General features: G+C 38.2%; 1 protein-coding gene across 1 annotated transcript; it reads left to right on the top strand.

Moving 5' to 3' along the window:
- The first annotated feature begins 10450 nt into the window (after positions 1–10450).
- On the top strand, positions 10451–15020 carry RANBP6 (RAN binding protein 6). The gene is given in 2 exon segments (XM_021682405.1): positions 10451–13360; positions 13362–15020. Coding segments are annotated over 2 exon segments (3318 nt in total). The 3' UTR covers positions 13770–15020.
- Positions 15021–15345: the final 325 nt, after the last annotated feature.

The raw sequence follows: 15345 nt of genomic DNA, 5'->3' as shown, positions 1-15345 counted from the left end.
AACACTTGGAGGTTAAAGAACATCCTGCTAAAGAATGAATGGGTCAACCAGGAAATTAAGAAGAACTTAAACAATTCATGTAAACTAGTGAAAATGAAAACACATTGATTCAAAACTTATGGGATCCTGCAAAGGCATTCCTAAGTGGGAAGTACATAGCAGTCTAAGCCAATCTGAAAAAATTAGAACAATCCCAAATGCACAAGCTAACCTTACACCTAAAGGACCTGGAGAAAGAACAGCAAATAAGCCTAAACCAAGCAGAAGAAGAGAAATAATAAAGATTCAAGCAGATATCAATGAAATAGAAACCAGAAGTAGAGTAGAACAGATCAATGAAACTAGAAGCTGATTCTTTGAAAGAATTAATAAGATCGATAAACCTCTGGCCAGACATATCCAAAAAAAAAAAAGAGAGAGAGAAAGGACTCAAATTAATAAAATCATGAATGAAGGGGGAGAGATCTCAACCAATATCAAGGAAATACAGGCAGTTGTTAGAACATATTATGAGCAATTATATGCCAAAAAATTGGGCAATCTGGAAGAAATGGATGCATTCCTGGAAATTTATACACTACCAAGACTGAAATAGGAAGTGGTAGAACATCTGAACAGACCAATAATCAGCAAGGAAATTGAAGCAGTAAATCCAAAAGCTCCCAATAAACAAGAGTCCAGGGCCAGATGGCTTCCCAGGGGAATTCTACCAAACAGTTAAAGAGGAAATTATACCCATTCTACTGAAGCTGTTTCAAAAAAGAGAAATGAAAGGAAAACTTCCAAATTTGTTCTATGAGGCCAGCATTACCCTGATCCCAAAACCAGGCAAAGACTCCACCAAAAAGGAGAATTACAGACCAATATCCCTGATGAACATGGATGCCAAAATACTCACCAAGATCCTAGCTAATAGGATCCAACAGTACATTAAAGGGGTTATTCACCACGAGCAGGTGGGATTTATTCCTGGGATGCAAGGGCATTTCAACATTCACAAATCAAACAACATGATAGAGCACATTAATAAAAGAAAAGTCAAGAACCATATGACCCTCTTAATTGATGTAGAAAAAGCATTTGACAAAAAGAGCATCCATTCTTGATTAAAATTATCCACAGTGTAGAGATAGAGGGAACATATCTCAATATCATAAAAGCCATCTATGAAAAGCCCACAGCAAATATCATTCTCAATGGAGAAAAACTGAGAGCTTTTCCCCTAATTTGAGGAAAACAACAAGGATGCCCACACTCAGTGCTTTGTTCAACATAGTACTAGAAGTCTAGCCTCATCAACCAGAAAACAAAACGAAATAAAAGGCATCTAAACTGGCAAAGAAGAGGTCAAACTCTCTCTCTTCGCAGATGACATGCTTCTTTATGTGGAATACCTAAAAGACTCCATTCCCAAATTACTAGAACTCTTACAACAATTCAACAACGTGGCAGGATATAACAACAATGCACAGAATTCAGTTGCATTTCTATATACTGACAATGTGACTAAAGGAAGAGAAATTAAGGAATTGATCCCATTTACAACTGCACCAAAAACCGTAAGATACCTATGAATAAACCTAACCAAAGAATAAAGGATCTGTACTCTAGAAACTAGAGAACATTTATCAAAGAAATTGAGGAAGTCACAAAGAGGTGGAAAAGCATTCCATGCTCATGGAGGGAAGAATAAACATTGTTAAAATGTCTATGATATCCAGATCAATCTACACATTCAATGCAATCCCTATCAAAATACCATTGACATCTTTCACAGAGTTGGAACAAACAATCCTAAAATTTGTATGGAACCAGAAAAGACCCCAAAACACCAGAGGATTGTTGGAAAATAAAACTAAAGCTGGGGGCACCACAATGCCTGACTTCGAGCTATATTACAAAGCTGTGATCATCAAGAAAGTATGGTACTGGCACAAAAACAGGCACATAGATCAGTGGAACAGAATAGAGAGCCCAGAAATGGGCCCTCAACTCTATGGTCAATTAATTTTCAACAAAGCAGGAAAGAACATGCAATGGAAAAAAGACAGTCTCTTCAGTAAACGGTGCTGGGAAATTGGACAGCCACATGCAGAAGAATGAAACTGGACAATTCTCTTACACCCTATACAACGATAAACTCAAAATGGATGAAAGACCTCAATGTGAGACAAGAATCCATCAAAATTCTAGAGGAGAACATAGGCAGTAACCTCCTCGACCTTGGTCACAGAAACTTCTTCCAAGACATGTCTCTAAAGGCAAGGGAAGCAAAAGCAAAAATGAACTATTGGGACGTCATCAAGATAAAAATCTTCTGCACAACAAAGGAAACAGTGAACAAAACTAAAAGGCAACATATGCAATGGGAGAAGATATTTGCAAATGATATTACAGATAAAGGGCTGATATCCAAGATCTATAAAGAACTTCTCAAACTCAACACCCAAAAAACAAATAATCAAGTCAAGAAATGGGCAGAAGACACGAGCAGACACTTCTCCAAAGAAGACATACAAATGGGCAATCAACACATGAAGAAATGCTCAACATCACTTGCCATCAGCATAATACAAATCAAAACCTCAATGAGATACCACCTTATACCAGTTAGAATGGCCAAAAATAAGAAGACATGGAACAACAAGTGTTCGCGAGGATGCAGAGAAAGGGGAACTCTTTTACACTGTTGGTGGGATTGCAAGCTGGTGCAGCCACTCTGGAAAACAGTATGGAGGTTCCTTAAGATGTTAAAAATAGAGCTACCTTACAACTGAGCAACTGCACTACTGGGTATTTACCCCAGTGATATAGATGTAGTGGAGAAAGGGGCACCTGCACCCAAATGTTCCTAACAGCAATGTCCACAATAGCCAAAATGTGGAAGGAGCCGAGATGTCCTTCAGTAGTTGAATGGATAAAGAAGATGTGGTTCATATATACAGTGGAATATTACTCAGCCATCAGAAAGGATGAATATCTACCATTTGTATCGACATGGATGGAACTGGAGGGGATTATGCTAGTGAAATAAGTCAAGCTGAGAACAACAATTCTCATATGGTTTCACTCATGTGGAATTTAAGGAATAGCACAGAGGACCATAGGGGAAGGGAGGGAAAACTGGAGGGGAAGAAATCAGAGAGGGAGACAAACCATGAGAGACTCTGGACTCTGGGTATCAAACTGAGGGTTGCAGAAGGTAGGGGGTTAGGGGTGGAGTAACTGGGTGATAGGCATTAAGGAGGGCACATGGTGTGATGAGCACTGGGTGTTATAAGCAACTAATGAATCATTGAACACTCCATCGAGAACTAATGATGTACTAACTGAACTTAATAATAAAAAAATGGGCAAAAGAGGTGCACGTGGCTGGCTCAATCAGTAGAGCATATGACTCTTGATCTCAGAGTCATGAGTTCATGCACCTTGTTGGGCATAGAGATTACTTAATAATAGAAATAATAATGGGAAAAATTTGAATAAATACCTCACCAAAGAAGATGTACAACTGGCAAATAAGCCCATGAATAGATGCTCAACTGTGTTTGGTCTTAGGAAAATGCAAGCTAAAATCACAGTAAGATTCCACTGCATACTCACTGGAATCACTAAAATTTAAAAGACTGACAATCCCTTCTGATGGCTGAGTAATATTCCATTGTATATATGAACCACATCTTCTTTATCTACTCCCCAGCAACAGTGTAAGAGGTTTTCCCTTTCTCTGCTATTTGCATCAACATGGATGGAACTGGAGGGGATTATGCTAAGTGAAATAAGTCAAGCTGAGAAAGACAATTATTGTATGGTTTCACTCATATGTGGAACATAGGAATAGCACGGAGGACCACAGGGGAAGGGAGGGAAAATTGAATGGGAAGAAATCAGAGAGGGAGACAAACCATGAGAGACTCTGTTCTCCAGGAAACAAACTGAAGGTTACAGAAGTGGTGGGGGTGAGGGGATAGGGTAACCGGGTGATGGGTGTTAAGGAAGGCACATGTGATGAGCACCGGGTGTTATGCGCAACTAATGAATTGTTGAACACTACATCAAAAACTAATGATGTACTCTATGTTGGCTATTTGAAAATAATAATAAAAAATAAAAAAATAAATAAAAGACCGACAATCCCAAGTGCTGACAATGATGTCAGTAACTGGCACTTTAATATGTTGCTCTTTTTTTTTTTTTTAAAGATTTTATTTATTTATTTGAGAGAGAGAGAATGAGAGACAGAGAGCATGAGAGGGAGGAGGGTCAGAGGGAGAAGCAGACTCCCCGCCGAGCAGGGAGCCCGATGCGGGACTCGATCCCGGGACTCCAGGATCATGACCTGAGCCGAAGGCAGTCACTTAACCAACTGAGCCACCCAGGCGCCCCAATATGTTGCTCTTTAAATACAAAATAGTACAACTAATTTGAAGAGCAGTTGGCAGTTTTTTATAAACCTACACTTACCATTAAACCAAACCATTCCACTATTAGTACTTTCAAGAGAAATGAAAACATATTTTCACAAAAACATCTTGCTCTCATATGTTCATAGGAGCTTTATTCATAATAGCCTAAAATTTGGAATAATCCAAATGTCTCTCAGTTGGTGAATGCACAAATTGTGGTAAATTCATATGATGGAATAAAAAGAAACAAATATGTAACAGAATGGATGAGTGTCAGAAGCATTGTGCTGAGAGAAAGCAAGCAGTGAGACACAAAAAGCCACATACTAAATGATTCTATTTCTCTGAAATTCTGGAAGAGATAAATCCATAGCAACAGAAATCAGATCAATAGTGACTTGGAGCCAGGAGTGGGGAAAGGAGATTTTCTACTGAGGGACCCAAGGGAACTTTCTGGGGTAATGAAAATGTTCTATATATAATTGTGGTCATGGTTACTGGACTGTAATCTAATTATACAATTATAATTGGTGAATTTTATTGCATATAAATTATATCTCAATAACCTGATTTAAAGTAAAAATGCTTCATATGTGGTGCAGTATACTTCTTATTGTATCACTTAATGCCTGGTATACGAGTCAAGGTCCAGTTGGTAAAACAAATCACACTAAGTACTTCAAGAGGAAATTTTATTTAACGGATTGATTATGCAGGTGTGGGAGATTTGTAAGAGTAAATAAATAGCACTGAGGTAATCAAAAGATGATAGCTGAAGGCTGTTAACATCTCTATAGCTGAGGGAACAAAATGGAACTGGTATTTTTAAGCTCAGAGGAGGGATCTCCCAGAGCTGAGGGTGGAACCTCTGAGGAAGGGGTGCCCCCAGACTACTGGTAGTATTTCTGCAGAGATGAGAGAGATTAGATTTTTTGAGGGTTGCACGAGAGAGGAAACAGTTGCCACCAGGAGGAGGGGCCACTCTGGGACAATCCAGACAAGAAAAGGAAAAACAGGAAGGATTAATCCCTTTTCCATCCTTTTTTTAATCCTCCAAATCTCTAGTGGCTCCTCTTGGTGAAATCATCAGGGACTCAGGTATGGAAAGAGAATATTTTTTTCCAGAGCCTAACCTCAGGATCAGAGAACAAATTACAGGAAGTATGGATGTGGAGCTAAAAGACAATAGGTAAATGACACCTCTGGTTTATCCCACTTTTAATAATATTAAGATTAATCAGTAATTTCAGGTGGTTTCAGCTTAATCTCTCTATTATTAAATTCCCAATCATTGTTTCATTTAATGGTTTTAACATCCACTGTTTATTATTACCTAGATTCATGATTTCATTTAGGGTTACAACACAGAAATTCTCTGATTTTAGCATTCTTTGTGCACTCATTAGCTGGAATTCTGTAAAGAAAAATGTACTCTCATGAACTATTTGGTTATCCTAAAATACAGTTTGTACAGGAAAGACAGGAAAAATCTTGATTATTTATCTCTATCAATTTCATAGTTGGTAACCTAGCAACCTCCAAAAATGATCAATGAGTTAGTGGCTTTTGTTAGTATTAGAAACTCATCACTTTTGTTTATATACTTGATGTTTTTAAATCCATTATAGGCATTATTCTTTTTGACATTCAGATTGCCCCGTCTTAGGCCAGTGGAAGACTTCCTGTTATTTTTTGTTTCTTGTATTTTTATTCTGGATTATTCTTGTAAAAATGTCAAATATGTCCAATTTAATTCTGTCCCCCTCATTTGACTCTAAATCTATCAGATCTTGGAAGAAATTTGCAACTTATTTTGCACTTTTCCCACTCAGTAAGTTGCTAATAAATACTTGAATTGTCTGGTATTGAGCTACCTTATGCAAACATTCTTAAATGACATTTCAACAGCGAAAACAATTTTAAAAGCCAATTTTAATCATAAAATTTAATAAAGGTTTTCAACTCTAATCAAATCTGCAGGTCCAGTCTTGAAATCTTGGCTATTATATGTGTTCCTGGGGTGGGGTGGGGGAAGGAAATAACAGTGCAAAAAGTAAATAGAAGAGAATTATACAATATAGAGAGGAAGTACTTTAATATTTTAAGTCAGTGTGTGTTTTTCTAAAACAAAAGATCATAAATAATTTTCCTAGAATGGATTCAGTTTAGCTCCTACTGTTGAAATGATGACTGTCACTATAACATGTGGGAGCAACTAGAAGAACTAAATATAGATTCTAGGACTCACTTTTTAGGGAAGACTCTTTTTCCTCTAGAAAGAGTTAGCAGTCTTTTGGTCCACATTAACACTGCTATTTATCCATATATAGGTAAATAAATAGATAAATTGCAGTATTCCAGCCAGATGCCCAGACTCACTAGGGGAAATTTCTTAAGCTTCTCCTTCTCCTCTGAGTGCCACTGACACTTTTCCTTAAAACCTCTCGAATATTTACCCTCTTTTTTCCCCTTCCATTGTTGTTATGGTTTAGACTTTCAGCTTAACTGAACTATGTTATTGGCCTCCTATTTGCCTCCAATCTTCACACTATTATCAAAGTAATCTTTTTGTAAATTGATTATATCGCAGTCCTTGATTAAAATCCTTAAACAGCTTGATGCCTGTTATAGAAAAAAAATCCACATTTCTTAACATGGAATATAAGACCCTTCGTGATTTAGCCTTATTTAACTTTCTGTCTTCCTCCTTCCTGACTCCTGTGGCATCTCAGGCCCCCTCAAGTCCTGTCCTCAATGCTTCAGCAATTCTGAAATACTGGCAGAACTCTTACCACACTAGGCTCTAATGTCTCTTTACCCTTGAACAAAGCCGTTCCCTCTATTTAGAAAAACTTCTTCTCCTTTTTTCAAATAGTTAATGAAGATTCGTCCTTCAAAAGTCAGCCCTGGGGTGCCTGGGTGGCTCAGTCAGTTAAGCGTCTGCCTTCGGCTCAGGTCATGATCCCAGGGTTCTGGGATAGAGTCCCACATTGGGTTCTCTGCTCAGCGGGGAGCCTGCTTCTCCCTCTGCCTGCCACTCCCCCTGCTTATGCTCTCTCTCTCTCTGTCAAATAAGTAAATGAAAATCTTTAAAAAAAAAAGTCAGTCCTGATCTCACCTTCTTTAGGAGCCTTACCTTATCTCCCTCATACCCAGAGTAGATTAGCTGCCTCCACAACCCCATTTGTTTCCATGGCAGACTTACTATCACCACAGTGATAACTATGCTATGTGACATTTATTGTCTCTCATGAGCATCCTCACATATTTAATCTTTACCCCCAGCAGCCAACACCATGCGTGAGTATACCCCCAATGAATGTTTGCTGAGAGAATGAATGGTTGCATAATGTTAGCCCAGCATTTTCCAAACATTTTTTCAAAGTGGTTGTACCAATTTACTTATACTACTACCAAAAATATAACTGAGTTCCCTGTTGCTCCACATCCTCACCAACCATTGCTATTGTCAAACTTCTAAATTTAAAACATTGTGGTAGGTCTGTGGTGCTATCTTATTCTAGTTTTTAATAAGTCTTCAATATACTAATAGATACAGTGTTAGGAGAAGCCTCCTCTCCTTCCCCCGAACCTCATATAATCATTAACATTTCCTGAAATAGCAAATGCAAGACCCTTCAGTTAAGCTTATTTAAGAAACAGTAGGAAAACCAGTGATCTGGAGCAATATGCAAAACTGTAGTCAAGATCTTGGAATCAGAACCAGAACTGATCTAATCAGTGTTTCTCAAATTTTCGTATTTATATGAAAACCCAGTGTGTTTGTTAAAATTAAACATTCTCAGGTTGCATGCCCAGAAATTCTGATTCAGTAGTTTAGACCCTGGGTCCTAATACCTAAGTCCACAGAATGAGAAACTGTTTAGAGAGTAATGCTTTTTCCTAAATGAGTATAGTATTGCATATTACAATGTAATTTATGAGACTGTTTTGTCTATCATCTGGTTAATCCTAAAGCTGGATTTTCTATCTTTGTTGGTATATGCAGTAACATTTTACAAAATTAAAATTTAAGCCCACTTGGAGAAGTTTAAGACAGACTTTGCAATAAGTGAAGACCTCTGATCATGTTGCAAAACCAAGAGTAATTATGGGGAATTGGTATGGTGAAAGATCATTAGTGTTGCTTTCAGAAGAGGTGGATTTGAGACTCAGCTGTGTCATCTCAGGCAGATCACTTAACCTCCCCGAGTTTCTATTACTTACCTAAAATTAGTATTATACCAAGCCCACCAAATTTGTCAAACCTGATTAAGGTTAAAAATGAGAGTGGCAAAGTGCTAACACAAAAGTAAGATTTAATCATTGTTAGAGGAATGATCATTGTTTTTGATTGACACACCTGCTTGAATTTAAAGAAATAATACTTAGCTTCAGGGATATTTGTTTCTTGGAATAATCTCAGCATTTTCCTTCTAAAAGGAAAACTGTAAAAGCATTTTACAGTTTAGGTTACATGCAAAGAAAACCTTGAGTGACATGATCAAGGATACAAAATTAATTTACAAATAAGACTAGGATTCAAGTCTTCTGATTACTAGCCCAGGTCACTTTCCACTATGCTTTACTTAGTTGTCTTTCTCATTCTTTATTATAGTCCACAGACAAGGTGATTTTGACACACCAGAATTTGAGCACCACTGTTTTTGCTGCATTACATGTGGTAGTGGGATGATAATCAGTGTCTTTACCTTTTATTGCACTTACTTGATAAACAGATTTATTGAGATATTATTATTCACATGCCATACAATTCACCAATCTCAGTTGTACAATGCAGTGGTTTTTAGTATAATTAGAATTGTGCAACCGTCACCACAATTAATTTTAGAACATTTCATCACTCCAAGAGAAACTATCTGACAAGTCATTTTTTTTTACGATTATTTATTTATTTGACAGAGAGAGAGACAGCGAGAGAGGGAACACAAGAAGGGGGAGTGGGAGAGGGAGCAGAAGGGGGAGTGGGAGTGGGAGAAGCAGGCTTCCCGCAGAGCAGGGAGCCCAGTAAGGGGCTCAATCCCAGGATCCTGGGATCATGACCTGAGCCAAAGGCAGAACGACTGAGCCACCCAGGCGCCCCACTGACAGCAGTCATTTTACATTCTCTCCTTCCCACTGCCTCTGGCAACCACTAATCTACTTTCTGTATAGATTTGCCTTTTCAAGACCTTTACTATAAATTTTACCATTTGTAATGATGTGGATGGAACTAAAGGGTATAATGCTAAGCAATTAAATCAGTCAGAAAAAGAAATACCATATGATTTTGCTTATTTGTGGAATTTAAGAAACAGAACAGATGAACGTGGGAGAGCGCAAAAAGAGAGAGAGAGAAGTAAACCATAAAAAAGACTATTATTACAGAACAAAAGGAGTGTTGATGGAGGGAGGTGGACAGGAGATGGGCTAGATGGGTGATGGGTATTAAGCAGGGCACTTGTGATGAATACTGAGTGTCGCATCTAAACGATGAATCACTAAATTCTACTTCTGAAACTAATATTACACTATCTGTTAACTAACTAGAATTTAAATAAAAACTTGAAAGAAATTAATAAAATGAAATTGCTCGAGGGGAAAATAAAAAGACCTTTACTATAAACGAAATCATACAATATGTGGCCTTTTGTGGCTGGCTTCTTTCACCTGGCGGGTTTTCAAGATGTAATTATCGTTTAAAATTATCAGGGTAACAAAAGTTTAGAAATAAAGGGTGGGAAATCATCCATACTCCCATTCTAATACAGTCACTAACATAATTTTCTTTCTTTTTTTTCTTTCTCTGCAGGTGCTTTTTTTTTATCGGATTGGAAAACAAATGGAGGATGCCTCTCACCCCCACCATAACCTACCTATCCCCAGACACCCAGCTGCCCACCCCTTCCAGAGCACAGCCAAACCACCGGGCCAGCGGAGGATAAGCGGCCCCTCCCATCCCCGCTGGCGCCTCGCTTACGTCACTGTTTCTAGGCGCAGTCCCCCTCCCTCCTTCCCGGTCGCGATTCCTTTGACATAGCGCGATGGCGGCGGCTGGGTCTGCAGGGGTACCGGCTGCTGTGTCGGGAAAGCAAGAGTTTTATCAGCTTCTGAAGAACCTGATCAATCCAAGCTGTATGGTGCGGAGACAGGCAGAGGAAATCTATGAAAATATCCCAGGTCTGTGTAAGACTACATTCCTCTTAGATGCTGTCAGAAATAGAAGAGCAGGTTATGAGGTGAGACAAATGGCTGCCGCACTGCTACGACGGCTTTTGTCCTCTGGGTTTGAGGAAGTCTATCCAAATCTGCCTTCTGGTGTTCAGAGGGACGTCAAGATTGAACTTATACTGGCTGTTAAGTTAGAAACACATGCTAGCATGAGGAAAAAACTTTGTGATATTTTTGCAGTGCTGGCCAGGAATTTGATAGATGAGGATGGCACTAACCACTGGCCCGAAGGTCTGAAGTTCCTTATTGATTCTATCTACTCTAAAAATGTAGTTCTATGGGAAGTTGCACTTCATGTTTTCTGGCACTTCCCTGGGATTTTTGGGAACCAAGAGCGGCATGATTTGGATATCATCAAACGGTTGTTGGACCAGTGCATTCAAGATCAAGAACATCCAGCAATCAGGACATTGTCTGCTAGAGCTGCAGCTGCATTTGTACTTGCTAATGAGAATAATATTGCTCTTTTCAAAGACTTTGCAGACTTGCTTCCTGGAATCTTACAGGCTGTGAATGACTCATGCTACCAGGATGATGATTCAGTGCTAGAATCCCTTGTTGAGATTGCAGATACTGTACCTAAATATCTGGGTCCTTATTTAGAAGATACTCTGCAGTTGAGTCTGAAGTTATGTGGAGACTCTAGACTTAGTAATCTGCAACGCCAGCTGGCCCTTGAAATAATAGTGACCTTGTCTGAAACTGCAACCCCAATGTTGAAAAAACATACAAATATAATTGCACAGGCAGTTCCTCATATATTAGCAATGATGGTTGATCTACAAGATGATGAGGACTGGGTAAATGCTGATGAAATGGAAGAAGATGATTTTGACAGCAATGCAGTTGCTGCTGAGAGTGCACTAGACAGACTGGCTTGTGGGCTTGGTGGAAAACTTGTTTTACCAATGACTAAGGAGCACATCATGCAGATGCTTCAGAGCCCTGACTGGAAATATCGACATGCTGGATTAATGGCCTTATCTGCCATTGGAGAAGGATGCCATCAGCAAATGGAATCAATTCTAGATGAAACAGTTAACTCTGTTTTGCTTTTTCTTCAGGATCCTCACCCAAGAGTGAGGGCTGCAGCATGTACTACGCTTGGACAGATGGCTACAGATTTTGCACCTAACTTCCAAAAGAAATTCCATGAAACAGTGATTGCAGCTCTGTTGCGTACCATGGAAAATCAAGGTAATCAGCGTGTGCAATCACATGCGGCTTCTGCACTTATTATTTTTATTGAAGACTGCCCCAAAGCATTGCTAGTTCTGTATTTGGATAGTATGGTGAGAAATCTACATTCCATCTTGGTGATTAAACTTCAAGAGTTGATTCGGAATGGAACTAAATTGGCCTTGGAACAGCTTGTGACGACCATTGCCTCAGTTGCAGATACAATAGAAGAAAAATTTGTTCCATATTATGATATATTTATGCCATCACTAAAGCACATTGTTGAGCTTGCTGTTCAAAAGGAACTCAAGCTTCTGAAAGGAAAAACTATTGAATGCATTAGCCATGTTGGTCTTGCTGTTGGGAAGGAAAAATTTATGCAAGATGCATCAAATGTGATGCAGCTATTGTTAAAGACACAATCAGACTTAAGTAATATGGAAGATGATGACCCTCAGACATCTTACATGGTTTCAGCATGGGCTAGAATGTGTAAAATTCTTGGAAATGATTTTCAACAGTACCTTCCACTAGTTATTGAGCCTCTTATTAAGACTGCTTCAGCTAAACCTGATGTTGCTCTCTTAGACACACAAGATGTGGAAAATATGAGTGATGATGATGGATGGCAATTTGTAAATCTTGGAGACCAACAAAGTTTTGGAATTAAGACTTCAGGACTTGAAGCAAAAGCAACTGCTTGCCAGATGTTGGTTTACTATGCTAAGGAGTTAAGGGAAGGATTTGTGGAATATACAGAACAAGTTGTAAAGCTTATGGTTCCTTTATTGAAATTTTATTTCCATGACAGTGTTCGAGTGGCAGCAGCAGAGTCTGTGCCTTTTCTCCTGGAATGTGCAAGAATTCATGGCCCAGAGTATCTTGCACAGATGTGGCAATTCATATGTGATCCCTTAATCAAGGCTATTGGGACTGAACCTGATACAGATGTACTCTCAGAAATAATGAATTCTTTTGCAAAGTCCATTGAAGTAATGGGAGATGGGTGCCTTACTGATGAACACTTGGAAGAACTAGGGGAAATATTGAAAGCAAAACTTGAAGGGCACTTTAAAAACCAAGAATTGAGACAGGTTAAAAGACAGGAAGAAAACTATGATCAACAGGTTGAAATGTCTCTGCAAGATGAGGATGAATGTGATGTTTATATTCTGACCAAAGTATCAGATATTTTGCACTCATTATTTAGTACTTATAAGGAAAAGATTTTACCATGGTTTGAACAGCTGCTTCCATTAATTGTAAATCTGATTTGTTCGAGTAGGCCATGGCCAGACAGACAATGGGGATTGTGCATTTTTGATGATATTATAGAGCACTGCAGTCCAACCTCATTTAAATATGTAGAATATTTTCGGTGGCCAATGCTACTAAATATGCGAGACAATAACCCTGAAGTCAGGCAAGCTGCTGCTTATGGCCTGGGTGTTATGGCACAGTTTGGTGGAGATGATTATCATTCTTTATGTTCAGAAGCTGTTCCACTGCTGGTAAAAGTTATTAAGTGTGCAAATTCCAAAACCAAAAAAAAATGTCATTGCTACAGAGAACTGTATCTCAGCAGTAGGGAAGATTTTAAGGTTTAAGCCTAACTGTGTAAATGTAGATGAAGTTCTTCCACATTGGTTATCATGGCTTCCACTACATGAGGATAAAGAGGAAGCTATTCAGACTTTGAGTTTTCTCTGTGACTTAGTTGAAAGTAAACATCCAGTTGTACTTGGTCCAAATAATTCCAATCTTCCCAAAATAATCAGTATAATTGCAGAAGGAAAAATTAATGAGACTATTAACTATGAAGATCCTTGTGCCAAACGCCTAGCTAATGTTGTGCGTCAGGTACAGACTTCTGAAGAGTTATGGTTGGAATGCATAGCCCAACTTGATGATGAGCAGCAGGAAGCTTTACAGGAGTTGTTAAATTTTGCTTGATGCAGTTAATGTCACTTGAACATCTTTTACCATAAAAGTAATTCCAAATAACTATTGTGATTATGTTCCATTATAATTGAGAGAACTGTTCTTTCCCTGCCAAACAGTTAATATTTCTTCCCTATATGTTTTTCCAGTATTAGTGTTCTAGCCTTGTGTTCACCTTGCATGTTTTATCTCTTAAACACAACTTGGTGATAACTGTGCTTCCGTTGTCTTAGAATGTTTGTCACCTTTTCCCTAGTTGATGTGAAGTATATAAATTTTTGCTACTTGTCTGAATTATTGATGCTGGGCAAACAATATACTTGTGTCAAGATGTCATGCTGCCTATCACAAGTTGCTGAGAGCTAACAAAGATAGGAGAACTTCCAGGACAAATATCTTTGGAATTGTGGATGAAAAATAGTGGCAAGCTTATTCCTCTTTGATAATACTGCTGGTTTCTGTGGTAATGGGAGGGATGCTGAAATTGGGAGAGGGTTTTAAGATATTGCCATAGGTGTGGGGAGTTTTCATATGAACTTTTTCATAATGTCCTCCGGGGAATGGGGTGAGACATATTCATATTCTAGTCCCCAAGGTGTCCAGCTGAGAGCTAAGAGAACTTTAAAATCTTAGCCTGATTGGTCTCTATTTTTCAAGTTATTCAGGACTCTTAAGAACTATGGTTACTGCATAGGCTGTCCTGGTACATGTAACATTAGTAGCATGTAACACTATTACTCAGTGTTTGACAAATAGTAATCAATATTTGTGGGAGTCTATTAATATTATGTGTTTGAACAGAATATTGCATTGTGTACGTATGCCATTTCCCCCCTGCAAAGCAGCCCAACAAAAAGAGAAACCCTGGTTCGAAATGGGGCTTAAATAGATTTATTTCAAAGAAGTTCTTAATAGATTCTATAGTAGCACTGAAGAGTATTCTATTATGAAAATGAAAGGGAAGCAAAATTAATTTTATCTTTAAACATGAAAAATAACAGCGTTGAGACCAATCATTTAGCAGATGTGCATTTTAAGAAAACAGTTCTATAAATCTAGAGTTAATTTTATTAATTGGAAAGTTGATCTTTAATGTCAAGCTTTTTGTAGGGTAGAAAAAAGCTTTCTAGTCAGCAAATTATTGATCCAAAATTTAAGAACAAATATATCTGTCATTTCCTGGGGTTATTGTTGAGTACTGTGTATGTAAAGTATTTAGCAAATATTTAAGAACAAGTAAGTGCTTAATAAATGGTACCTGTTAGTGCTGTTGTTTGTACCTCTGCTGTGTTTTTTTATGGTTTAGAATTCCTTTTACTTTGGAATTTCCCTGATTCACTCCCTGCCAGTTCAGAAGAACAGACCCTCTAGGCTGCTGTGGACAGAGATATGAAGTTGAGATTTTAGATATGGAATTCCTATCCATTACCTGCAATGATTTATTATTAATAAGGGAAAAAAGGAAAGGACATTAAGTATGGTATAGTCACAGTTTTATTTAAGATAAATAAAAATATACATGAATAAATAGAAAAATCCTACCACAAAATATTAATAGAAGTTTTCTCTGGGTGCTGGGATTAAATGG

This window comes from Neomonachus schauinslandi, chromosome 13 (genome assembly GCF_002201575.2).
Source record: "Neomonachus schauinslandi chromosome 13, ASM220157v2, whole genome shotgun sequence".
Lineage (NCBI taxonomy): Eukaryota > Metazoa > Chordata > Mammalia > Carnivora > Phocidae > Neomonachus > Neomonachus schauinslandi.
This window is presented reverse-complemented; position numbering and strand designations above follow the sequence as displayed.